Genomic DNA, 26774 nt, shown 5'->3' with positions numbered 1-26774 from the left:
AAATGTAAAGCTCCTTTGGGATTAAATGGGACAAAAGTTGTTTTAAAGTGTAAATTAAAGTTCCATCCTATTGATAATTACACACACACACACGCACACACACTCAAACATGTAACATGTACCCTTGAAGATTGTTTTATTGTTAAAACCATTGTGACTAAATAAGGGGTTAAATTCAGTCAGTTTTGTGAGTGTATCTTTAACTTTATAAGCTCTTCTAGTACTGTTCAGGTTAAACGAAATGTCTTTCTCCCTCAGTGAAGTAGTTTAAATGTTGAGGGGTGGGATGGCGCTTCTGTGGAGGTAACGGGAGTCAGACTACACGTGAAGAGCGGGTTTGACATTGGGAGTTTGAAAGTGGAGAGAGACACAGTGAGGCTTCTGCTCTCAGCCTCTCGCCAGGGAAACATCACAGTTTATCAACCTACATGTGACTTCAGACTCTTCCAGTGACATTTACATCAGCGCCGGAGATACCGTGAGGAAACATAATGCAAAGCCTCAAGACGGGTGTGCGCACGCTGCCGGATGTTGTCTCTGATTTTCTATGAAGAATGTTTTATTTTTCGTATCTTCGCTGTAATCGGACATCGATCATGAATTAGGTTTGTGAGAACAGTCGCCTGTAAGGTGCTTGAACTCTAAGGAATAAAAGTTACGTGACGGATTAATTTGACATGGACTCAGTGGATGAATAAATCAGTCGATACCAGTCACTCAGTTTATTGTTATTTTTGCTAAAAGTCCGATGGACTGAGCATCTTCACACAATAATATACACGCACAGAGGAATTAATGAAGAACTTATTGTTTCGGATAATAATCAGACAGGGCTTGGAAATCTCACAATGAGGCTGAAATCATCGAGGTTAGGTTACCTGTAAGTAGGCTACACTTAATATAGACTTGTGCTGAAGAGTTGTTTTTATGTTTTTTTTTTTTAATTTAAATTATTCTGTAATTAACTTTTTTATTTTGTATTTCAGATTACTTCAATTTATGACTCTGTGTTTTTACACTCAGGTAAGTCTTCTGCATTTTGCGTTTGCAAACAAGTATCTCAAGTTAATAGGTAAACTGATGGGACTATGTTATGTGTAATAGTGTGTAATATAGGTTTAACCAATTAGAAATTAGTTAAGGGGTGAAATCACCATCATACATGACAACCAACCCCCTCAAGAGACTGTATCATTTGTAAGTGTCTCTGTAAAAAAGGAAGAAATGTTTAGATCTGGTTTATAAATTTAGCAACAGTGTGGATGTTAAAAGACAGAACTGGTTTCATCTGAACCAGCGGGCTGTTTTCTTTAATTATATACAGCCCTATAACTTCCACAACTTTTTACTTTCATGTTAAAAAATATATAAATAGCCTATCGTGTCTGACCAGAGAAGGAGGATTGTGACACGACTTCCCAGTGTAAGAAAAATCAACAAAATAGGACAATGGGGTGATAACTGTGAGAGTGGCAAACACATATCAAGAGTTGTTATCATATATTTTATGTGCTGTGTTCAATTAAATGTTTATTTTATGTTTCCATCCATAGCAAAATCCAGTTTCTGTTTGTGTTACATTCTACCTAGTTGTGGTTCAGGTTGTAAAAGCGAGAATTTTTTAAAATCTGACAATAATATTTACAGTTTAGGAATAATTCATAAATTTGTAAATAAATATAGGAATAGTGCAATTAAGTCCCCCCCAAAAAAGTGTTACAACACTACTCAGTCTTCCCATTCGAATATTTTCCAGTCAAAGCAGGACACACTGGAAGCGATAAAACTTTTACTCACATTAATCGTGTGATGTTATATGTGTGCAGTAAATGTGTTATAACCGTGCAAACAACTCATTATTAATAGAGTCATTGGCAAATTGTCAAACATCTTGAAAAGACGTAAACCCCTCACTTTAAAGGTAATGGCTCTAACATGTGGGCACAGCGCATAGCTGACTTACAAAAGAAAATCGTTATGAGAATGTTCCCAAAGAGACGGGGTGAAAGATCAGTGTTGGTCAACCCCTCATTGGCATGTCATTCAAAGTGTGGACGGGGCACTTGCCCTCAGAATGCCAACCATCGCTGCAAAAAGAATGATTTGAATCTGATGAGAAAAAGTGAGACCCTTATTGTCCCTAAACAATGTTGTTCTTATATACATCACCATAAATATGTATGTTCTTGTCACATTTTTATAGATGACGATGCAGTCCGTCTCTGTACCCAATTTTAAGCACCATGTAACGGAGCAGAGTCGTCTGTCGGACAGGATGAGTCGGAGATTAACAAGGACTTATCAGCTCTACAGTCGGACGAGTGGTAAACATGTACAAGTCCTGGGCAATAAGAGGGTCAACGCCAACGGCGAGGATGGAGATATTCATGGCAAGTCACAGTCTTTGCACACACACTTTTCTGCATTATTTGACTTTGTCAGGCAGGACAAAACAAGTCAGTTGAAGGTATAGAATATCCAGTAAATGTCATTGCCAAAAACTAACCTGCATAGTTTGAAATGGATTCTATATTGTTGAGTTTGGGATTCTCAAGAGAAACCCGTTTTGGTTCTGGAAAACACATCAGTACTCATCTTACCTCGGCCGTCTTAACATTTCCTGAATAGTTCTCCATATAATAAAGAGTTGTAGGACAGAAATATGACATGCAATTTTCTAACCTTTTCTAACATCATTAGTTTTCATCTTTCATCTCTTCCAAAACAAATATGTTTATTGCAAATGTTCCTATATTATGTGTGAGGCAGGATGATGATCTCAAGTTTCAGTCACTTGTCGAGAGCTATTCGTTCCAAGATTACATGTGTATTTTTTCTTTGCTAAATGCACGTTTGACATATGATTCATAGTGTGCATTGACGCTGCAAATAGGCAATGAAAAATCAATCTCGCTTTTATTTGAACTCAATGTAATTTTAAAGCTATACAGTAAGGCACCTGTTTTAAGTGAGCTGCGGCACTTCTTCTCCAAACAAAACAGTGGTTAGAATCCCGTCCGCTGGGAACGAATTCCTGTCACTGAAGTATTTCTGCGTGTCTAGCCATCTTTCCACTCGTGCAGTCCATCCACTTTGCCCACTTTTTTGGAGGGTCATTTTATGAGGAATTTTCATAGCTTTACAACTCAACGTATGAGTCAGTTTATGAAGAGAGGTGAGGTCAGCGTCATCGGTTTATACCCTTCTTTGTTACTCTTATTCTTTGTAGTCTTGGCCTAACTCACACACATTCGCACATTTAGACTATATATTGGCTTTTCAGCACAGGCTACTTTACAACAATGTAAATCTCAAAACTCTCCAATATGCAATCAAAAGCATCATTCATTTGTACACATCACCTGAAAGTGGAAAATTAACAGACTTTGTAATGGTTTAACAATTCCAGCTAAACTTGTTGTGGAAACCGACACATTTGGAAGCCGGGTTCGAATCAGAGGAGCGAAAACAGGATACTACATTTGCATGAACAAAAGAGGCAAGCTTATTGGACGGGTGAGTTTAAGTAATTAAACATCTGGTGTGTTTATGTTTAATTATTCTGCAAAATGATGTCGTTGAAATCATACTTTGAGAAATATAGACAACTAAATTGGTTCGATTGGCACTAATGATATCCCAGGTAAACCCATCATGCCCTGAGAACAAAATTGAGCCTCATAAATCTCTCAGGCTTGAATAGCAGATTTCCGAGTTTGTCATTTCAGTCCTCCGCTGTCTGTCTCTTTTTGTTGCCAGAGGAAGGGCCGTGGAAGGGACTGCATATTCACAGAGATTGTTCTGGAAAATAACTACACGGCTTTGCAGAACGCCAAGTACAAAGGCTGGTACATGGCTTTTACACGCAAGGGTCGACCCAGGAAAGCCACGCAGACCCAGCAGCATCAGCGAGAGGCCCATTTCATGAAACGTCTTCCTCGAGGACACCTGTTAACAGAACAGAAGCCTTTTGATTTAATCCCATATCCCCCCAACAAGAGGACTAAGCACCATCAGCGCACAAACGTGAATTGAGGACAGGATCGTATCTTATACCGGAGTGCTATCTTAATTCGAGTTTATCTAATCTGTGTGCATCCAGAGTTACTGGACATCACGTCGAACTGTTGTGTAAAAATTAAGGAGTCTGCACAGGCTCAGATCTGAGATGAATCACAGTACTAAGAACAGTTTGTTCTGGGACAATTACTGAACTGTTGACTGAACAGGGGACACTGTAAGCCTTGTAATAATGAGCAACACATCTCTGGGAATGAAGCAAGACAACAGAACACAAGACAGAAAAATGGGCAAAAATTCTATCTTTAGGGGTACGACAGCTTGTCACTGGGGCAGAAACTACAGGCATATCCACTGGTCAATTTTGAGATTTTTGGGCTGTTTTGCTTCCATAACATGTTTTATTTCATACACCAAACTTTATACTTGTATTCCTATCTATATTCTGGAAAAAAAAAAAAAGTTGTTACAGAGGGGTTTGTTCATACATCATTCTCCCAATGCATAAAAATATGGCTAAAATAGATATATTTTTGGCTGTTGATAGTATTTTCTGATTTATGTAGTGATAAAAAAAAATCCCTCTATTAAAATCTTTAATGTGTCATCAAAACGAAACAAGAATTTTACACTTGGCTTTATCCAATATTCAGACTTCTATTCTAGAAATGAATGCAAATAATTTGATTTCATTGGATATGCCTCATTTGTATATCTAAACATAAGATTTCAGAAAACTTAACATAACATTAATACAAAAGAATTGTCTTAATGTACTGTGATGGTGATTTCAAATTCATATTGCATAGCTTAGGGGTACATATTACTACTTGAAGGCACTAATATGCACCTTTAAAGGTAGGTAAGGTACATAGTTATCCCTGTAAGGATTTCTGCCCCGGTCACAAGCTGTTGTGCAATTTTTGCACACTTTATTCTGACAGTGAACATGGCAGCTACCTACTGATGATCCCAAGCATATGCAGATACACATTCCATGACGATTCCATGATGTGTAGTGATATTATCAAAAAGCATCTTTATTGTTTGTACATGACTATATATTTTTATTGGAAGATTGTAAGATACTTCAAAATGAAAATATTTATTTTAGAGCGTGTATTAAATTCATGTAAAAGTATTGATTTAACAGGGTCTCGGGACGTGTGATTCATTGACTCCCTAACGCCTTTTGTGGGAACTTTAAATTCGGCCCGTGATTGATTCGACTCCTTTGAGATGCGCTTCTACGCCGAATTTGCTTTGAAGGAGTCAGCGATCATTAGCTGACAGGTCGAATTCTCACTCTCTCATAGATCACGCTGTATGTGTGTGGGCGCATCAAGAACACGAGCACGACAAGTGTGGGTTAAAGTCGAAGGCCTCCAGGAACAAGTCGGCCAAATTGGGAGCCAGTTTCTTTCAGAGTCAGGCTTATTCAGCTGACAACAACAGCAGCCTGAGAGAAACCTCAAGGGCATGATCGGGTCTATTCAAGAGGTATACTTCCAGGACCGTATAGCTGTTGTTATGTTTTTGGCCCAGCAGTCGAACTCCCAGAAAAAGAGGCCTGAGCCTCAGATAACTGTGAAGCAATATCTGTGACAGGCCGGTCTCGATTGAATGTGCTCAGCAAGTGAGACTGGGCCTTTGAATAGCTCGGGCCTTTCGCTTTAGAAGAGATGAGGTCAACCCACCATTGCCATCCCAAACAAAGGTTACCACCGTGTAGTTGCATTTCTGCGACCCGCGCACCGTAACCCTCTGATCAAATGCTCCCTTTGTAGGCGCCGTAGAAAAGAAACATGTCATACAATGGTGGACCTGAATAATAACACAAGGAGGGGTCAGCAATCAAAAAAGGAAGCCCAGTCACACAGAGGGGGTGAGGGCGGGCGACAGAGAGAAACCCAGAGCGACTCGGGGGAAGAGAAAACGTTCGGGGGGTGTTATGGGTTGAGATGTGGGCGAGAGGGGCTGAAAGAGGGCAAATGGCTGGGAAGAGGCAAAGAGGGGCACAGACGAATGAAAAGGGCCAAAAAAGAGTGTCTCTCTGTTGAGGCAGTTGAGCATGACCATTGAGGCCTCAGGATGGGGAGGGAGAAAGGGAAGAAGAGACACTGAACAAAAATCACAGCGCTGCGCTCTTCCCCTGTCGCCTTTTTCCCAGGACTTCTGATTTGTCAGTTGGACCTTGGACCGCTTCCACGTGCACGGCCATGTTTCGGTGGAAAAGCATCTAGAAAAGCATCTGATTGACCTACTAAAACTCTTTAAATTAGTGCTTTGTTCTGTTCGTGTCAAAAGACTGCATGGCTACCACTGCATCATTCAAGAAATTAGACTTTGTATTTTAAAAGGGTTTTTTGTGTCTGAATATTGATCATAAATTTCGAAGGGATCAAACTGACAATAATAATACTACACACACTGGTATTCCTATCAATATAGGGACATTCCATAGACTTAATGATTTTTATACTGTCTAAACTGTATTTTCTAACCTACCACTCACACAAAACTTTCTGCATTTTTAGATTTTCAAAAAACTTCATTCTGTATGATTTTTGGGGACCAAAAATGTCCCCACAAAGTCCAAATTTACAGGTATTTCTATCCTTTACTCTATCCTTTATCTATCTATCTATCTATCTATCTATCTATCTATCTATCTATCAGAAGCATACACCTCATGGCTAAGAGATGCATGAGTCTGTGCTCATCATAGTCTACACTTTTCACAATTTTCTTTGAAACTCCGAATGCCCAATATCTGCATACTGGCTCTGACTTTCAGCAACGAGACTTGACTCCTCCAGACTGAAAAACGTTGCAAAATTTTGTAATCAACAGCAGTCAGTCTGACGCATACTGACTGGAAAACAATTTCTAGAGCTATAGTAGTAAGACCCAATCTGATTTGCAGATTTTAAACAACATGCACGAATGGGTCTGCTTGGTCAAGTGAAACATCTTTTAATGGTTACTCTGTTCAGTGCCTAATTAGATGTCACCCTTCCCTCATTAATACCACAAATTGTTCCATTGGCTTTTAGATTATTGCAGAAAATAAGCTCTGTGATCAACAAAAGTTAAAGATTCTCACACGTTGTGTGCATCACAAGATAATCTTCCCAAATGAACATTTATGAACTTTTAAGCTAAATTCAAAATGCCAGAAGTAGCTAAATTTAGGCTATAAAAGAACTACAGCACAGCTACACTGCTTCTGTGCCACCATCACTGTGCTTCTGGCAAATCTTTTCATCTTCATTTAAAATCTGCAAGTTGGAAAGTTTGAGTAAGTGAATAGATGACTTTACCTGTTTGGCGTGATGATGTTTATTGTCCCAGACAACCTCTGTTGTCCAATTGTGACAATTGTTTAGAAGAAACGTAGTATTACTTATGTGTTTTAAGTCACAGAATGACACAAGAACGTATTTTGAGCTTGTGTTAATCACAAACCTTAGGCTAGAAACCTTTAGGCATCTAAAAAAAAAAAACATTCAAAAAACCTACTGACCTCAGGGCGATGGAACGGAAGTTAAATAAAATGCTAACTTGTTTCCGGGTTTAAAGGACTCATTCCTGCAGCACTGTATTTAACTGCACATAATTTACTTTTAAACTGTGATTGATCACTCTTCCTTTCTAAGTAGGCCTTTCTTTACCAGAGTAAGCTATAATGTGGACCAGACATCCAGGCTTGAGACAATGTAAAAACAAGACAATGCAAATGTCGACCACCACCCAGTTTTTTTTTTTTTTTAAAGTAACAGAAATCAAGATCTCGCTCAACAGATCGCTCATGTAGGACCCAATGACCTACAGATAACAGTCAACATCTGCCAAAAAGTCCAAACCAGTCTGTCAAAAAATTTGGTAATTCTAAAAAAACAAGGACTGGAGGAACTATAAGAATCTCTCTAGGTAGCAGTTAACCCATAGACCTCTGATTCTTTCCATGTAAGACATTTCTAAATAATTTTTCACAGACCTCAGGCCAACAATTTCCCCCGGACATTAGATATTGGTTGAATCTGGAATCTCATATTGCTGTGAACTGGAGCGTACCATCTTTGGGCAGTGTTAGCCAGGACTCTTGCTCTGCTCCTAGAATGTTTCAATGATGTGTGCAGATGTTTGGCTCGCAGCACTGCTTGTCAACACACGAGTGTAATGATGCACAATGGTTTCCGTCTCTCTGTGGTCAATACAAGGCCTTTACGATGAGAGGTTGCCACACTGCAAAAGCTGCAGATTCAGGAGAACTGTCAGTATGTTTTTAATCATTTTGACAACTCATATCAAGGAATCCTTGCAGTTGCTACCATCAACAGAGCTAGAAGACTGATGCCAGAATTTAGGCTCCAAGTTGCGTCACAGGATGTTGAATACATCAAGCAGGTCAGAGTTTACTGTTTTAAAAACCTCGAATCTTCACATGTATTCATTTTTGACTGCTTCTACAATTTAGTTAATTTAAGGTAGAATCTTTAGTCAAAAGACTGACCTTGATCAGTTTATATGACAAAACGATGCACAGATACGTGCTAAACCTAGACAGACTAAATTAGTCTCTCTGTCAGTCCTGGGCTTATATTGAAATGGGAAACTTGCATTAAAGCTTATGTAGCTGTTAAAGGCTTTTATAATAATAATAATAATATTATATATATATATATATATATATATATATATATAGTGGTCAGAATTATTGGCACCCTTGGTAAATATGATCAAAGAAGGCTGTGAAAATTAATCTGCATTGTTAATCCTTTTGATCTTTTATTTTAAAAATTCACAAAAATCTAACCTTTCATTGGATAACAAGAATTTAAAATGGGGGGAAATATCATTATGAAATAAATGTTTTTCTCTAATACACGTTGGACACAATTTTTGGCACCCCTAGAAATTCTTATGAGTAAAATATCTCTGAAGTATATTGCCATTCATATTCACAATTTGAGCACTCCAGGGTGATTATGAACATGAAATTATCCAGCCATGGCTTCCTGTTTCACAGAAATATAAATAGGAGGGAAAACAAAGCCCAAATTCCCTTAATCATCCATCACAATGAGAAAAACCAAAGAATATATTTCTGATGTGCAGCAAAAGATTATTGAGCTTCACAAATTAGTGAAGTGGCTTTAAGAAAAGAGCTAGAGCAATGAAAATTCCCATTTCCACTATCAGGGCAATAATTAAGAATTTCCAATCAACATAAAATGTTACGAAACTGCCTGGAAGAGGACGTGTGTCTATATCGTCCTAATGCACGGTGAGAAGTTGAGTTCGAGCGGCTAAAAGACCCTCCAAGGACCACAGCTGGAGAATTTCAGAAAATAGTTGAGTCTCGGGGTCAGAAAACCTTTACAAAAAAAAATGGTCAAACAGCACCTACATCACCACATGTTGTTTGGGAGGGTTTCAATAAAAAAATTCTCCTCGCTCATCCAAAAACAAACTCCAGCACATTCAGTTATCAGACACGACTGGAACTTCAAATGGGACTGGCTTCTGTGGTCAGATGAAACTAAAAAATGAGCTTTTTAGCAGCAAACACTCAAGAAGGGTTTGGTGAACACAGGGATAAAAAGTACCCCGTGTGTACAATGAAATATACTGCTGTATTTTTGATGTTGTGGGCCTATATTTCTGCTGGAGGTCCTGGACATCTTGTTTAGACACACGGCATCACTGATTCTATCAAATACCAACAGATAAAAAAATCAATAAGTGACTGAATCAAAAATGGGTCACCGAGCACAAAACCAAGCTTCTGCTATGGCCATTCCAGTCCTCTGACCTGAACCCTAGTGAACTGAAGAGAAGAAGCACCAACATGGAGCTGTGAGTCTAAAGTGTCTGGAGAGATTCTGGATGAAGGAATCAGAGTGTTTCTCTGATCTCTTGTCAGGTGTTCTCTAAACTCATCAGGCATTATAGGAGAAAATTTAGAGCTGTTAAACTGGCAAATGGAGGTTTCAAAAAGTATTGAATAAAAGCGTGCCGTTAATTGTGGCCAATGTGTATTAGAGAAAAACATTTATATCATAATATTTCCCCCCATTTTAAATTCTTATTTTCCAATGAAAGGTTAGATTTTAGTGATTAATTTTAAAATAAATGATCAAATTGATTAACAATGCAGATTAATTTAAATTTTTTTTATCATATTTACCAAGGGTGCCGATATTTTTGGCCATGACTGACTGCATGTGTATGTGTATATATATATATATATAAGGGTTGTCCAAACCTGCTCCTGGAGGTCAAGTATACAGAGTTAAGCTACAACCAGCTCCAACACACTTGCCTGGAAGTTTCTAGGGAGTCTGAAGACCTTGATTACTTGGTTCAGGTGAGTTTAATTAGGGTTGGGGCAAAACTCAAGGACAGTGGCCCTCCATGGAACAGGTTTGGACACCCCCGATATATAGGCTACTATTATTTTAAGTAATATTATATTTTACATTAAAATGTCATACATCTTGGTAAAATGACAGACTTCTTACATATCAAATAAATGAGACTTCTCCAAATCATTTAGTCTGCTTAAACTCCACCCTTTTCTTGTAATCGATTGCAAACTCACGTTCAGACATGAACGTGCAAACATTACCCAGAAAAGTCTTACTACTTAAATATAATGCTTAAAGTTAAAAATGCTAAAGTTTTAACAAAATAATTATTACTTAAAGACATATCTAATCTGTGATATTTTCCACATTTGTTACTCTAAAATATTACATGTTCCATGTTAAAAACCAGAACAAGAGACTGCAGTGTCAGCCCTGAATGCTGGCTGCTGAATTCCAAGGCAGAAAACATCCTCCTCGGAGGTCGTTATACACAATAGTGAGAATGACTTGTGGTTTAGTGCCTGTTTTATGCATACAGTATCTTGGTTTGGCACAAAAGCTGTGGAGTGGGAACTAGAAGCAAAGAATCACCAGAGTCAGAAACAGTATATTCACATGGTATTGTTGTCTTTGCCTTAAACCAACAAAGGGTTTGTGTTTGTAGTATTCTATTTACAGTAGAAACACAAACAACAGCACTGTGGTCCATGCCAAACATCGTACATAAACATGAGGTGAATACAGATAAAATCAAGGAACCCAGATGAAGGAAATGTTTAATTTTGCACTTCAGGAAAACTGATAAGTCGAGATGGCAGTAATTACAGCATATTGAGCCTTCATGTAATAGAAATTTGATGATGAATCTCTGATAATTATACAACTGTACAACTGTTAGATGCATAAGTTGTCATTTTATGAATTTGCTTCAATTAATTGTCTTTAGCTGTACATTTACTGAATGTACATTTGCTGCATGCTACCGATTGTACTGTTACATTTTATTTATATGTTTTTTCTCTTTTCTTTGTTTTTAATGTATTTTTTAAAGATAATTTTTTTATTTCTTTCATCGTATTGATTTTTTAAAATTATTTCCTATGCATCTGCTATAATTATTTTGATTAAATCTTTATATATATATTTTTTTAGCTATAGTGTGGAAATAGCTGGAATAAAGCAAACTTCTAATGATAATTTTAATAATAATAATATTTTTATTTTAATGTATTATTTAGAATCAAAGAACAATTGTACAGTAGGAACAGCAATCAGCACAACATCTGAAATTTTACACTGAAAGAAAAAATAAGAACGCACTTTGAAAGTGAGTTGCTTGGACGCAAGGCTGACAGAAACATGCCATAGAAACATGCCAACGTGAGACTCTAAGTCTACATGAATGTGAAGAATAACAGCCAGACAAATACAATAATGCAAAAGCTCCGGATCTATGGCAGTTCACTGAGTTTTACAGTCAATATCTCCTTCACTTGTCCCCTTCAGTTTCTTCAGTTCCCCAAGCAGCTCCTGTTCCAATGTTAAAATCTCCTTGGGCTTCTTGTACTACAACAAAAGTGAGAGAAACTCCATATAAAATCCATTGCTGGATGAAATAGCTGAGTACTGGAGCAGACGACAGAGGTGAGAGCAGTTCAGTCCAACCTTCTCTACTTAGGTGAACCAACAAAAAGTGACGGCATAGTTGCCCTTTTGATGATCTGAGACCAGATTTGTGTGCTCTCTTAGTGAGGATTAGGGCTTTGGCAACCTGGTCCCAGATCCACGCAAAAGGGAAAGTTCCTCTACATCGTGTGGAAAAAACTGTGAATACATACCATACACTACAGAAAGAGCTTAGAGAAAGTGATTAAGTGAGACTAGCGGTGAGAGTTCACTCACGCTGATGATTAAAGTGTTGTTGGCGTGGGTAAAACTCAAGGCTGCGCTCTCCAAAGGCAGCTGGCAACGGTCGAGATCTGGAATACTGAACTTCTTATAGTACCTGGGAAATGAGGAGATGAAGAATGAGAGATTGTTCCTCATGACTGGCCATCCATCTTCCATCTAGCTCAACAGTGCCACCTATAGGGTTACTGTAGGGCTATTGTAACTAAACAATTTGTTCATCAATACACTTTTCACTTGGTATGACAAAAAACAAAGATGATTTATAAGCAGAAGTTGCCTTTTTAGACAATTTGATTTGATTTGTTTATTGTATTTTTCCAGTTTTAAGATCAATTTATAAACGTATTGTGATGTGAAAAGCAAATCCATTATTTAGACATTTCAACTTTAAAACGTCACTTCTGGCCAAAAATCCATGATAGAGTTCATAATCTACAATAACACTTCCTCCAGTGAAAAAGCCCATCCCCTGTTGTCCTCTCACATCCAACCACATTTTTATTTACAATTGTTTTGGACTACTTTGGCTTGTAAACAGTGACAACAAGATGACTTTTTAACTGGAGGAAGCGTTATTATGGATTATGGACTCATAATTTAGCCAGAAGCGAGTTAAAAACCTCTTAATGATGGATTTGTTTCTTATAAACATGCAGCTTTTTGCTTCACAAGATATTAATCGACGGACTGGAGTCGTGCGCATTACTTGTGGATTATTATGATGTTTTTATCAGCTGTTTGAACTTTCATTCTGACGTTTCATTCACCCATTTACTGCAGAGGATCTACTGGTGAGCAAGTGATGTGATGCTACATTTCTCCAAATCTGTTCCCATGAAGAAACAAACACATATACATCTTAGATGGCATGAGGGTGACTACATTTTCAGCAAATTTTCATTTTTGGGTGAACTATTAACTGATCACTTTAAAAAAAAAAAGTGATTCTTTGTCCAATTCAACCAGGCATCCTGATCACATACAATATAGTCAAATAAACTAATAAATTAGTCTAAAACACTCAATGCATAAACCACAATTAACACTAGTGGAGGTTTTGAATGGTTTATGTCAATTTTAAATAACTAACTTTTTGTTTGAGGTTCGGATGACACAACATCTTTCCGTCGGCTCTGCTGACACACTGTAAACTTCTATAGGGTAAGAAATATTGCGGATCCTCCATTGGAAACTGGTCTTTGTGTCCTTACGCATGAACAATGGCTGTGGGCATGAAAAGAGACATCGTTATAAACAGATTAAGAACATCACCATCTATTGTATAAGAAAGTGAAATAGTAACCATACATTTGAACTGCTCTCTTTTATTAAATCTGAGGTAACACCGTTTGGGTTTGTTTCACCAACTTCCAATGTCCACTGTGCCTGGCCTCCAAAAGTGGTTTTATGTCGCCACTTTCGCACTAAAGTAGCATGAAACAATTACAAAATACAAAACATAATTTGCATGCTATTTAATTAAGTAAAACCAGAGAAGAAAAATTACTTACAGACAAGTTCATCTGTTTTCAGGTCATACTCCTCAGCAATCTCACTGCCATCCTCAAACAGATAATGAACTTTCCTTTTCCCTAATGAGAAAGGCATATGAAAGTGGCTCTCAGTTTATACTTTAGCGTACATCGAACATGATTCAAGCCTTAAACTAAATAAACAATTCGTTTAACTGGTAATTTTATGATGTTCTGCATAGGTCCCGTTGCTATTAGCGTGTAGCAATTAACGTTATTTACGACTTAAAAATCCTATTAGCAAAACTATTAACTCCACTGCCAGCATAAATACACATATACATTTACTAATCTAAAAATAATAGAGAATATATATGCGCACCATCAGATATTAAGGCAGTTTTCTTGGCTTTCCTGAGAGTGTCTGCCCAGTGTTGAACAGCCATGCTTCACGCGGTTTCATTTCCTCAAACAATCCCCCGCCAGAGATTGTCAAGGCAACCGCTGTTTCTCAAACAATATAATTCGTATTTTTAATGATTTACCAAGTTTATATTCAACAATATATGTAATTATAACAATTATAACAAACAAGAACGTATTAAAAATAAGTAAAAAGAATAATGTATCATTTTAAGTTTCATTTTTTAAAAACGTCAGTGCCAGCTGACTATGACCCGGAAGTTGATTTGTTCTCAGAAAGAGGTACGTCTGTGGTGTTGCTATTATAATATGACCATGCATTTAAAGATATGTACTGTTGAATATACGTTGTAATGTAACGATCTGTTCAGTCGCTTCCTTATCTGGGACAGCACTGTTTGACAATATTGGACTTCAGTCTTATGAAGACTTCTGCTGTAGATCTCTGTATTTTAGTATTCTGAAGCTATGTGAAGCCTACAGATCACAGTTTTGTTGTTTTTAAAGCTCCTCTGCTTTCCTGGACCGGTATGGAGGGTCATGGCATCCTGAAAGCCTTCCCCAAAGTAAAAAGACCCAGGCCTAATGAGCAGAAGGACGCGCCTCCCCTCAAGAAGACGCTCGCTGAACCAATAAAAGGTTCATAATTCTCCCTCTAAAACACACTTGAGTAAAACAACAAAGGCTTTTGGTTTCAGAGAATAAAGCACCATATTTTACTGCATGCAATATTTTCAGGTTTTTAGTTTGTAATGTTCTTTAAGATCCACTTATGTTATCAAGATTTTTACATTATGATTTATAAGTAATAATCTATTTTGTCAGTACTGAAATATACCGCTATTGTGTAGTCATTCCTATGCAAACGGCATGTAAAATCAATGCCTATGATGCTTTTGGGAAATGCAATCCTGTTCAGAAAACACAATATTCAGATACTTCCTGCATGTTAAACAATTTATGTGAACAACAGATTGTTTTCTGTGACTGAGGCGCATTTGAAAATGTAAAGGAATATTCTTGGTTTAAAACTGCAATTTCTCAAATATATATATATATATATATATATATATATATATATATATATGTAATTTTACTAAATCTTTTTTCTTCTTAATTTTAGGATTATAATTTTGTAGAACTTATTTTTGTCAACATTTCTAGTTTTTGAAAAGTAAAGTTTTTAAAATAATTTTGAAGGTCATTTTATGGTTTAGGTTGTTCATTTGAATGTGATAATCAACATTATATAATCAATCTATCAATAAATTTCAACTGCTGATTCCAATGCATTTATGATGAATTTAAAATGAATTTAAAGAGTATTATTTGTCATTAGAATTGATTTCCTCCTCCTAACAATCTTCTTCATGCAGACCAATCAAGTATGTATAGTATTAGCGGTTGTATTTTAAATGTCTTTGCTTTTTCTTAGGTACAGTTTTCCAAGGAACCACAATATACATAGTTCCAGCTGGTATAGGGAAAGCCAGGTGTGATATATTTCATCGGCAGATCACCCAGAATGGAGGACAGGTAGTTTCCACATTCTCTCCCAGCTGCACACATGTTGTTGTTGATGATTCAGTTGATTGTAAGAGAGCTTTGAGACTTCTGAAAGTGGAAAGATTGCCCTCTGCTGTTCAACTGGTCAAATGCACTTGGTTGAGTGCCTGCATCAGTGAGAAAAGTTTACTAGACCCTGAAGACTACAGCCTTCTTCCTCCTGAGAGGTAAGGCACTGGAGACTTAAATAAAACCTCAGGCAATGCCATGGGAATTAAGAAATGTGTAAAACTGCATTGATATTTAGACACTTGTTTGACTCTTGAATAAATTTGTAATTCTTTATTCAATGCAAAAGTGCGTAGAAATAAATTCTTAATGAATATCTCCTCAGTCCCACAGTTGCTCTTGCTGAGGAGACAAATAAGACGGCAGTCAGCCCAGTTCCAGATGTAGCAGCAGCAGCACGGGATCCTTTGAAAATCCTTGAAAATCAAGAAAACCCTCAAGAAAATCTCACAGAGACGGTAAGAAAGGTTGGAATTGGGATGTAATTACCTGCTTCTGTAAGATCCATCAATTGTTTTTCCCCTCATGCAGTGCTTTTAATGTGACTCACAGGTGCCAGAGGTTCAGGAGGAGCACCATGAAGAAGATGGTGTATCTCAAAACGATCTGGAAGCCTTGATCAGTGGCGTTCACCCATCTGAAAGCAGCCCGACTCAGAGTTTGGCAGAGAATCCAGTTTTGTCTGGGAAGTGGGTCTGTTCCCAACCATCCACAACTAAAGGGGAGAACCATAACAAGCACATTACTGACAAACTGGAGCCACTGGCCAAAGCCTATACGCACACGGGCGATAAATGGAGAGCTCTGGGCTATTCTAAAGCGATCAATGCCCTTAAGAGCTACCACAAGCCTATCACTTCATATGAGGTCAGTTCAGATACAAATATGAGTCCATAGAGCTTTTGGGGTTCACTGAGGTGCTTATTTGTAGAACACATATGGTTGTCGTTTCATGGCAGTTTTTGCATATTATGACTAGTTTCAAGCATGCATCAATGATTAAAAAATAAATACTTAATAACAGACATTACCATTTTTTTTTATTTTAAAAAAATATAGTAAAATACATAAACATGTTTTCTTTTTAACCCTATCTATTTATAGGAAGCGTGTAAGATCCCAGGCATTGGTAAACGCATGGCAGACAAGATCATGGAAATCATGGAAAGTGGGCACTTGCGTAAACTGGATCACATTGGGGAGGAGGTGCCTGTTCTTGAAATGTTCACTAACATCTGGGGCGCTGGGGCCAAGACTGCTCAGATGTGGTATCAACAGGTAAGACAGTTATACAGGGACTTGCAGTTGAATGTTTAATTTGAAAGATTAATATTAATTGTATGAAAAAAAAAAAAAAAAAAAAATAGTATGTGTCGGGTGCCACTGTACTGCAACATGATTTGTTAAACTTTACAGAGCCCCACACATGAAATGCAGGGGGGGGAAAAATAGATATTGTGGCCAGAAATTAATAAGCTGTTTTAAGGAACGAGTTGGTACAATGCAGCCACGATTAACTAAAACGAGGGAGTTAATTAATACAATGTAGCCATAATTTGACTAAAATGAGGGATTGAGTTAGTACAATGTGGCCACAGTTTAGCTAAAACAAATGTTAAAATGAATTTAAAGGGATAGTTCACCCAAAAATGATTTTTATTAGCATCATTTACTCACCCTCTTGTTGTTTGAAACCTGTATGAGTTTCTTTCTTATGCTGAATATATTAGAAGGTATTTTGAAGAATGCTAAATCTAAAGTATATTTTCCCCTACTATGGAAATGGGTCACCAATGGGGACCAATAACTGTTTGGTTCTTCAAAAGATCTTATTTTGTATTCAGCATAAGAAAGAAACTCATACAGGTTTGGAATGGCATGACGGTTAGTAAATGATGACACGATTTTCATTTTAGGGTGAACTATTCCTTTAATTAACTAAAACGAGATGACAAATTTAGTACATCTTGGCCACAACTTGACTAAAACGAGGGAACAAATTAATGCAATATTCCCACGAATTAAGATAAACACAAAAATGTGTCTTGAGAAACCGTTTAGTCTAACAGCCCTAGACTCTGTAATTGGCCAAAAAAAAATAAAAAATCTAATAATAATAAAAACAAACAACTGCAACCAATAATGTGAATGTGGTGCAGGACTACCTGTTTTCCTAAAACACTTCAAAGTTCTTAGAACTTAGTACTCTGTACTCAGAAGTGAAAATCATCAGTAGACTCAGTACGTTCAAACCTATGCCAGATTTCCTCCCTTTTTAAACCTTCTTTCCAAGCTAAGATGGGAAACTACTTTTTTTTTTTTTTTTGTGCAATTATGTTTGGTGCTATTAGTGGTGCAGAACATTTACAGCAGCTTTAAACTTTGTGGAACATATTCAGTAATATTAAGCAACAACCATAATATTTTACAAGTTTAAACGGATGATTTGATTTCTTTTACTATCAAAGGGATTTCGCACATTGGAGGATATTCGCACTAAGGCGGTTTTGAATCACACTCTAAGGATTGGACTAAAACACTACGATGACCTCCTTGAGCGGATGCCAAGAAGTGAAGCAAATGCCATCGAGAAAAAGGTTTGTACAGACTTTTTTTTTTTTTTTAAAATGGCCTGCAGCAAAGAAAATAGCCATAACCAAGGAATTAAACCGAGGGGTTTTCTTTGTTCTTACCATCCATAACAACATCGTCCGGTTGTGAAGAACAAGAATGCATCTACTTGATTTTCACAGCAGTAAATAATAAAACTGAATTTCAAAAAGACAAGCAATCAAAAAAACAAAAACAATTTTGTGTTGGCGGCAGCAAAACTGTCAATCTTCCTTGGTCAGCTGATGGACATAACAGAGATTGTTAGTGAGTCTGTCGTCCCATAGGAAGAGTGGGAGCTTTTGAAAGCTGGCGCTTCATAAGTCAGAAGCTACTGAGCTCCCTTACAGAGTCTTGGGCCCAAGCCAGTTGTTTTCTTACTGTTACTTGGAACGTCCCACTGTTTTCTTCTTAACAGACCTGATAGATAAAAAGGGCAGATGAAGAAGATGAGTGCAACATGTGCTTTCCTAGCTTGACAGGAATGATATGTAGAGCATGTAAACTTATTACCTTAAGCATATCAGCTCTAAATTACTGGACTCATGCTAGGTATAAATTACTTTAAAAATTAATTAAAAAAATCTTCACAACATTTTTCATCAATTAAATTTTTTCTATAGTCATAAATGTATATTTTTTCCAAAAAAAGAAAGAGGCTGCTAGAGGGGGAGAAAATATTATTAGTGCTGTCAAACAATATACATAAATATACACAGTACACACACAATATGTAAACAAAAACTTTTATTTTGGATGCAATTTGACAGCACTAATTTATATAAGTATATAATATACATTTATATAAATGGGCGTTTTTTTTAAATGTTGAGTTATTTATGCTCAGCAAGGCTACATTTATTTAATCAATAAATACAGAAATATAATGTGAAATATTATTACAATTTAAAATAACTGTTTTCTATTGTAATATATTTTAAAATGTTATTTATTCTGGTGATGCAAAGCTGAATTTCCTGCAGTCTTCAGAGTCATATGAGCCTTCAGAAATCATTTTTAATTGATTTTGAATGAATAGAAAGGACTAAACAACAGCATTAAAGTTTTAACTATTACATTTGATCAAATTAATGCATTCTTGTTATTAAAGTAGTAATTAAAAAAAAAAAAAGTAGTGTGTGTATATTATAATCAATTGTATAAAAATAAAGTAAATTACATAACTAAAATATATGACTATTATGTGAGTGACAGGTGAAGGAGGCAACTCACAGTGTGGACACACAGCTGGTGGTTATGGCATGTGGTTCATACCGCAGGGGCAAGAGCACGTGTGGAGATGTGGACGTCCTCATCACTCACCCTGATGGAGAATCACACAAGGGTGTTTTCAGCAAAGTGTTGCACCACCTCCATCAGAGTGGTATGCTGTTATAATCACAGAGACATTTAGAATCATTTGAATTTGATTTAATAAATATTTAATAGTTTCAGTGTTTTTCTTTGGAAAACTTTTACTTCACTACATTCCAAAGCATAATGTCTTATTTATGAAATGTAGTGCAGTAAAGTTTTTTTTTTTTTTTTTTTACATTTAATACATTTAAAAATTTAGTACTTTCTTGTACTCAAGTAAGTCTTTGAATCACTTTTACTTGAGTAAAAGAAAGTACTAGATTTCTAATGCAAGTATTAATATGAAACAGTGCAGTAAAAAGTACAATATTATGCTTTGGAATGTAAAGTTTTCTAAAGAAAAACACTGTGATAAAGTACAGACACTTGAAAAGTACATTTAAAGCAGAGTAAAAATACTTCACTACTGTCCGCCTCTGCAGTTAATGTAATTTTTTTTATGATATTATGTTCATGATATTATTTTTTTTTTTCTCATCCAGGTTTCCTGACAGATGACCTTGTTAGCCATGAGGAGAATGGTGAACAGAAGAAGTACATGGGCATCTGCCGGCTTCCAGGCCCTTCACAGCGCCACAGGCGCTTAGACATCATTGTAGTGCCCTATGCTGAATTTGCATGTGCTCTTCTGTACTTCACTGGCTCCGCCCACTTCAACAGATCAATGAGGGCATTGGCTAAGACCAAACACATGAGCCTATCAGAGCACTCGCTGAACTGTGCTGTGGTGCGGCAGCGTGGTGTGAAGCTGGTGGCGGGAACTCCTTTACACACACCTACAGAGAAGGATGTCTTCAAACACCTCAGCATACCGTACAGAGAACCACATGAGCGAGACTGGTGACAAGGGAGGCTACATTCATATTATGTTATATGACTATGCTTTGCATGAGAACACTATGATTTTAACTATATACAATCATGCTGTTGTAATCACATTTCTGTGGGAGTGCACTATAGAATTGTTTTAATTTGCATCATGTGGTATTAAAGTTCTTAAACTTTTTATTGGATGCATTTTTATGAGAAGTGTCATTACCTCTTGATGTATATTACTCAAAGTATGTAAATTATTAAATCCTCCTCAAAAAGTGTTTTTAATTGTTTATTTTATCTTCAAAGCTTGGGAATAATATCACCGGTACTTTTGCTTTCATTTAAATATTATAAACTCTTATAAAAGGTTGTTTTTCACACACTCATGGAACAGTTTCAAACAGATCAACCCAACTCTGAAGTCTTGTCTGTCGATTGGCATGAACTGTTCTGTTAGTCTTTTTGAACAAATCATTTAAGATTCAAAACACAAACAACATTTGAATACTATAGAAGAGAATTTCATTATGATACGATCTTCACTGATGAGTTGGTGTTATGACTCTCATAACAGACCAGTGGATCATCTTCAGCTGTACTTCGTGATTTAGACAAGAGGGTTTAAAAGTACGTCTGATGGAGGTCGTTCACACTCTGGGGAGCCTGGGGCTCTGGCTGGTTTTCTGACTGAAGTCAACATCATCATCATCAGAAAGGTGCTCGATGCGCACAGCATTGGTCAGGGCTGAGACATGAGGCCGGATTGAGGAGACTAACGTGGAGTCTGAAGTCACATTAGAGGAGGGCACTTCGGCAGGTGTCTGTTTTAGACTTAGACACAAGGGAAAAACATTGACGACTAGTACCAATGACAAAGGGATTCTTACTGAAAGAAACTCTTTAAGCTCATTTTATTTTAATACAATGTTCAAAAAATATTAAGAATACATTTTACTTATAATGAGGTATGAAAATGTCTTGCATTTCTGAATTAATATCCATACTGATATTTTTAATCAGGCTTGTTGAAAAACAGGAAATCTTATTAAACAGTCCGCTGTACTGCTCATTAGTACGGGATCAGGAAGATTTTTTTAAAAATAAATTAATATTTTCATTCAGCAAGGAAAATTTAATACAAACTGATCCAATGTGATAGTAAAGACATTTATAATTGTACAAAAGATTTTATTTTAAATAAATGCTGTTCTCTTAAACTTTATATTCTAAGAATCCTGAAAAGTTCAGTTTAAAAATGTTAAGCAGCACAACTGTTTTTAACATTGATAATAAGAAACTTTTTTTTTTTTTTGCAGCAAATCGGCATACTAGAATAATTTTTGAAGGATCATGTGACACTGAAGACTGGACATTTTAAAATAGAATAAATAAAAATATTAAAATAGAAAAGAGTTTAAATTGTAATATTTCACAATATTGCTGTTTTTACTGTATTTTTTATTAAATAAATAACTTAAATAACTTAGTAAACAGAAAATTAAATAAATTAGAATGATAACATTGTGTATCGGCGATAATAAGTCTTTTAAAATATATTATCATTACAATCAAAAATATCATAACATGCTAAATTAGTTCAGGTGGTCTTTTCAGTGGTATGACCCCAAAAATTATGAACACACGAAGAGGTGGCAATATATTTTTTAAGGTCTATTTTTTTATTTTTTATTTAGATTTTAAAAATACCCCTTGGTTGTCTATATTTATAATTATTCCTTATATATATATATATATATATATATATATATATATATATATATATATATATATATATATATATGAATTAATTTTAAAGCACTACACACATCTGAACCAAGCGCGTATGTATTTTCATATAGTAATGTGGAAATGCGCTAAAGTCATACCTTATTTCTGAAGTACTGCCTAGCTCTTCACCTGTAGAACTGTTCTAGTGCCGATTAGTTTGGGAATCTTTGTCCACCTGCGGCCAAACTCTGCCTAGAAAACATATAAAACTTAAATTGAATTTAGTTTATATTAGTGGTGGGCATAGATAAATTTTTTTAATCTAGATTAATCTCACTGTAATCTTGGAATTAATCTAGATTAATCTAGATTAAAATGGCTCATTTGAATTCTGCCAAGTAGATCAGAATAAGTTCACTACTAGTAGTAAACAACTAGCAGTCATCAAGAATTTAATATTGATAACATTGAAGACATTGTATGATTATTTCTTAAAGATAAGGTTTTAATAGTTTTAGTAGTAGTAGCCTATTACATTCTGCCCAATGTCTTCAAGTGAAACCGAACTTTTATTTTGACAGGTTGCCGTGAGGATAGTTTTTCTCAAATGAAACGCTCGAATGCTCATGAAGTGACTCTCAGAGCAGTTCTGGAGATGTTGTTCATGTATTTATGTCCTCATTTAGTGAGACGGCAGACGTTAATATCGCCGCAAGCGTCACGCGGTCTTCTGTATGAGTAGTGAACAAACCCGTGCGTCTGCGCCATACATTAACACAGAGACACACAGAAGTCATATTTAAATAGACGTTTTGCTGCTTAATATTTACAAATAGGAGTGGAGTGTGCTCACTTGTGTGTGCGCCACGCTTGTTTGTGTGTGTGTGTGTGCGCACCGGGCGGAACTCCGCTGTGCGCGCGATACAGAGAGCGCGACCATGTAACGTAGAGACAGAAATGACTTGCCGATCTTCATTGGGAAGCTTCTTAAAAATACATTTTCCCTGAAGCAAACCCGGCGGCTTCATAGCTGCATCCATGTTAGCACGCATACACACAGGTTCGAAGACTCGTTCTCGCCCCCTACAGTGCTATTCGGCTAGGTATACATCCGCGCTAAAATATCGAGGTGAAAGTCATCATAGCTTGCGTAGTATAGACCCAGCTCCCAACCCAACTTTGAGAATAGATTAACGGCGATATTTTTTTTATCGCCCGATAAGACTCTCAGTTTAACGCAGCACGTTAACGCCGATAACGGCCCACCACTAAAAAATATATAATGTTGCTCATATGGTTAGTAACCATTTTATCATAAAGTTTTGTGTTTACACATACAATGTATACGTTTTATGGTTATACTTTTGAAACTGTGTGAATTTGGACGTTTATTCCAATGCAAAGTCTTGCCCTGCACAGGCTTCCATTGTAAATTAATGTACACTCGATTTGTGTTTGTTTTTTTTCACAAACTGAAGGATATTTTTTTTTAAATAATTGTCAGCATTTTTTATTTTTGTACTGAAGCATTTCTGTAAAGAGGAGTTTTAATGTACAATGATGTGAGTGATGTGTCATTAGTTACTGCTGAATAGATCGTGCTATATGAGCCGATAGTGTGCACTGTGTGGCATCTTGGTAGCAGGTAATTGAAGCTCCAGTTACATTAAACTCATTTCCTAGATGATGTTAAAATAGTGTAGTGTAGTGTAACTAAAGAAGTTAATTTTAATCCTGTCAGTTGTTTTTCTATTGCTCCTGTCTCACTGTAAATGATCCTCAAGTGATTTTACCTTCATCAAAATCTTACCCATTCCATTCCATTCCAAGTCACCAATGATCTCCTATACTCACCTCTGAGTCTCCAGTGATCTCCTATAGACCCTTTTTTCAAACCAGCACAGATTCGGCTACATAAGGAGCTTAAAATATCATCTTGCTGTGATGTTGGGTGCCAGAATTGACGTACTACAGGCTCCAATTTGAAATTTTAAAATCGCATACCTGCTGCCACTGCCTGACAAAAAAAAACCCACGACAGCTGTGGTTAAACGTGATAAAATGAGTGGACTGGACAGAAATGATCGCCAAAAATGCTCGTGTTTGCAGCACACACTTCTTATCAGAAAAGGTTAAATAAAGTATTTTTGTCGTTATGGATTATGGTTTGTTACACGTGTCTAAAGATTTCTTATGCATCTCACGACTATGTCGTGTATGAAATGTCTGTGTGCATGTGTGGAAAACAACAAACTGACGATTTATATGTAATATACATTGTTGTGATTGATAGTGGTTGAAATTTCTAAGAACTTGGTAAGAAAGAATAAATCAAACAAAGTTCAAAATTAGTTTCTGGAATTGTTTTTTCTAGAAAATATACATTTACTTTAAATGTACTGTATGTAAAGTATTGTAAAGGTACTGTAATGTCACCGTATACTTAACTTACATCCTTTACAGGATGTATATACTTTAAAATAACTATTTGGCAATTACATGATACATACATCTTCAAATAATATATCCATCACATTGAATGTTTAACTTACTTTTTGTATTTTGGCCCAGCTCACTCTCATGTAGCTGTAAAAATAGTTGCCTGCTGAAATATCTCCTATACTCTCCTTCAAGTCTCCAGTAATCTCTCACATTTGAGTCTCCAGCAATCTCCTATACTCACCTCTGAGTCTCCAGCGATCTCCTATACTCACCTCGGAGTCTCCAGCGATCTCCTATACTCACCTCTGAGTCTCCAGCGATCTCCTATACTCACCTCTGAGTCTCCAGCGATCTCCTATACTCACCTGAGTCTCCAGCGATCTCCTATACTCACCTCTGAGTCTCCAGCGATCTCCTATACTCACCTGAGTCTCCAGCGATCTCCTATACTCACCTGAGTCTCCAGCGATCTCCTATACTCACCTGAGTCTCCAGCGATCTCCTATACTCACCTGAGTCTCCAGCGATCTCCTATACTCACCTGAGTCTCCAGCGATCTCCTATACTCACCTGAGTCTCCAGCGATCTCTATACTCACCTGAGTCTCCAGCGATCTCCTATACTCACCTGAGTCTCCAGCAATCTCCTATACTCACCTCTGAGTGTCCAGTGATCTCCTATACTCACCTGAGTCTCCAGCGATCTCCTATACTCACCTCTGAGTCTCCAGCGATCTCCTATACTCACCTGAGTCTCCAGCAATCTCCTATACTCACCTCTGAGTCTCCAGCAATCTCCTATACTCACCTCTGAGTCTCCAGCGATCTCCTATACTCACCTGAGTCTCCAGCGATCTCCTATACTCACCTTCAAGTCTCCAGTGATCTCCTATACTCACCTGAGTCTCCAGCGATCTCCTATACTCACCTGAGTCTCCAGTGATCTCCTATACTCACCTGAGTCTCCAGCGATCTCCTATACTCACCTCTGAGTCTCCAGTGATCTCCTATACTCACCTGAGTCTCCAGCGATCTCCTATACTCACCTGAGTCTCCAGCGATCTCCTATACTCACCTGAGTCTCCAGCAATCTCCTATACTCACCTCTGAGTCTCCAGTGATCTCCTATACTCACCTTCAAGTCTCCAGCGATCTCCTATACTCACCTCTGAGTGTCCAGTGATCTCCTATACTCACCTGAGTCTCCAGCGATCTCCTATACTCACCTCTGAGTCTCCAGCGATCTCCTATACTCACCTGAGTCTCCAGCAATCTCCTATACTCACCTGAGTCTCCAGCAATCTCCTATACTCACCTGAGTCTCCAGCAATCTCCTATACTCACCTCTGAGTCTCCAGTGATCTCCTATACTCACCTGAGTCTCCAGCGATCTCCTATACTCACCTTCAAGTCTCCAGTGATCTCCTATACTCACCTGAGTCTCCAGCAATCTCCTATACTCACCTCTGAGTCTCCAGTGATCTCCTATACTCACCTGAGTCTCCAGCGATCTCCTATACTCACCTGAGTCTCCAGTGATCTCCTATACTCACCTTCAAGTCTCCAGTGATCTCCTATTAGGGCTGCAACAAACAATTATTTTGATAATCAATTAATCTAACGATTATTAGAACGATTAATCGACTAATCGTCAATTATTTTACTGATAAATCAGTAGACATTGACTGATTATTCAGCTTTTGCAATTAGTTAAAATGTTGAGTTATGCATATTCTAACAAATATATAAGTGTAATCACTTCAGCTTTTGAAAGTCATATTATGTAATTACAATCAATTATACAATCAATTTATGCAAATATATATTTGGCACACAAAATAAATGACCGACAGAGAAACTCTCATTCACCATGTAATTAGCTATATGAAAAATTAACTGAATGACATATCATTCTGCCTAACATCTCCTTTTGTAAGTCATATGGATAAGAAACAAAATAAAGGTAAGTGATAAGACGTTTTATTTTTGGATAAACTATTCTATTCACAAAATAATCTCTCTTAAAA

The 26774-nt window shown here is 36.9% G+C and overlaps 3 protein-coding genes across 5 annotated transcripts; 2 read left to right on the top strand and 1 right to left on the bottom strand.

The window, feature by feature from the left end:
- The first annotated feature begins 313 nt into the window (after positions 1–313).
- On the top strand, positions 314–5128 carry fgf8b (fibroblast growth factor 8b). 2 transcript variants are annotated; one of them, XM_058778922.1, is made up of 5 exons: positions 314–880; positions 987–1023; positions 2204–2390; positions 3410–3516; positions 3760–5128. In XM_058778922.1, the coding sequence occupies exons 1-5, from the start codon at positions 849–851 to the stop codon at positions 4033–4035; spliced, it is 639 nt and encodes a 212-aa protein (XP_058634905.1). In that variant the 5' UTR covers positions 314–848; the 3' UTR covers positions 4036–5128. The 2 variants fall into 2 exon arrangements, with proteins under 2 accessions (XP_058634905.1, XP_058634914.1); XM_058778931.1 differs by lacking the exons at positions 314–880; positions 987–1023 and adding an exon at positions 2098–2122.
- Positions 5129–11588: 6460 nt separating this feature from the next.
- dpcd (deleted in primary ciliary dyskinesia homolog (mouse)) lies at positions 11589–16402 on the bottom strand. 2 transcript variants are annotated; one of them, XM_058774420.1, is made up of 6 exons: positions 16265–16402; positions 13817–13897; positions 13614–13729; positions 13396–13529; positions 12297–12399; positions 11589–11960 (listed from the first exon to the last, which is right to left on the bottom strand). In XM_058774420.1, the coding sequence occupies exons 1-6, from the start codon at positions 16281–16283 to the stop codon at positions 11856–11858; spliced, it is 558 nt and encodes a 185-aa protein (XP_058630403.1). In that variant the 5' UTR covers positions 16284–16402; the 3' UTR covers positions 11589–11855. The 2 variants fall into 2 exon arrangements, with proteins under 2 accessions (XP_058630403.1, XP_058630402.1); XM_058774419.1 differs by lacking the exon at positions 16265–16402 and adding an exon at positions 14160–14313.
- Positions 14263–20856, top strand: poll (polymerase (DNA directed), lambda). The gene is made up of 9 exons (XM_058774418.1): positions 14263–14482; positions 14708–14839; positions 15636–15933; positions 16101–16233; positions 16328–16642; positions 16880–17053; positions 18244–18372; positions 19601–19769; positions 20245–20856. Exons 1-9 carry the CDS (start codon positions 14401–14403, stop codon positions 20604–20606), a joined length of 1794 nt encoding a protein of 597 aa, XP_058630401.1. The 5' UTR covers positions 14263–14400; the 3' UTR covers positions 20607–20856.
- Positions 20857–26774: the final 5918 nt, after the last annotated feature.

The sequence above is a fragment of the Onychostoma macrolepis genome, chromosome 01 (genome assembly GCF_012432095.1).
Source record: "Onychostoma macrolepis isolate SWU-2019 chromosome 01, ASM1243209v1, whole genome shotgun sequence".
Lineage (NCBI taxonomy): Eukaryota > Metazoa > Chordata > Actinopteri > Cypriniformes > Cyprinidae > Onychostoma > Onychostoma macrolepis.
The sequence above is the reverse complement of the archived record's forward strand: the minus strand, read 5'-3'. Positions and strand labels throughout refer to the sequence as shown.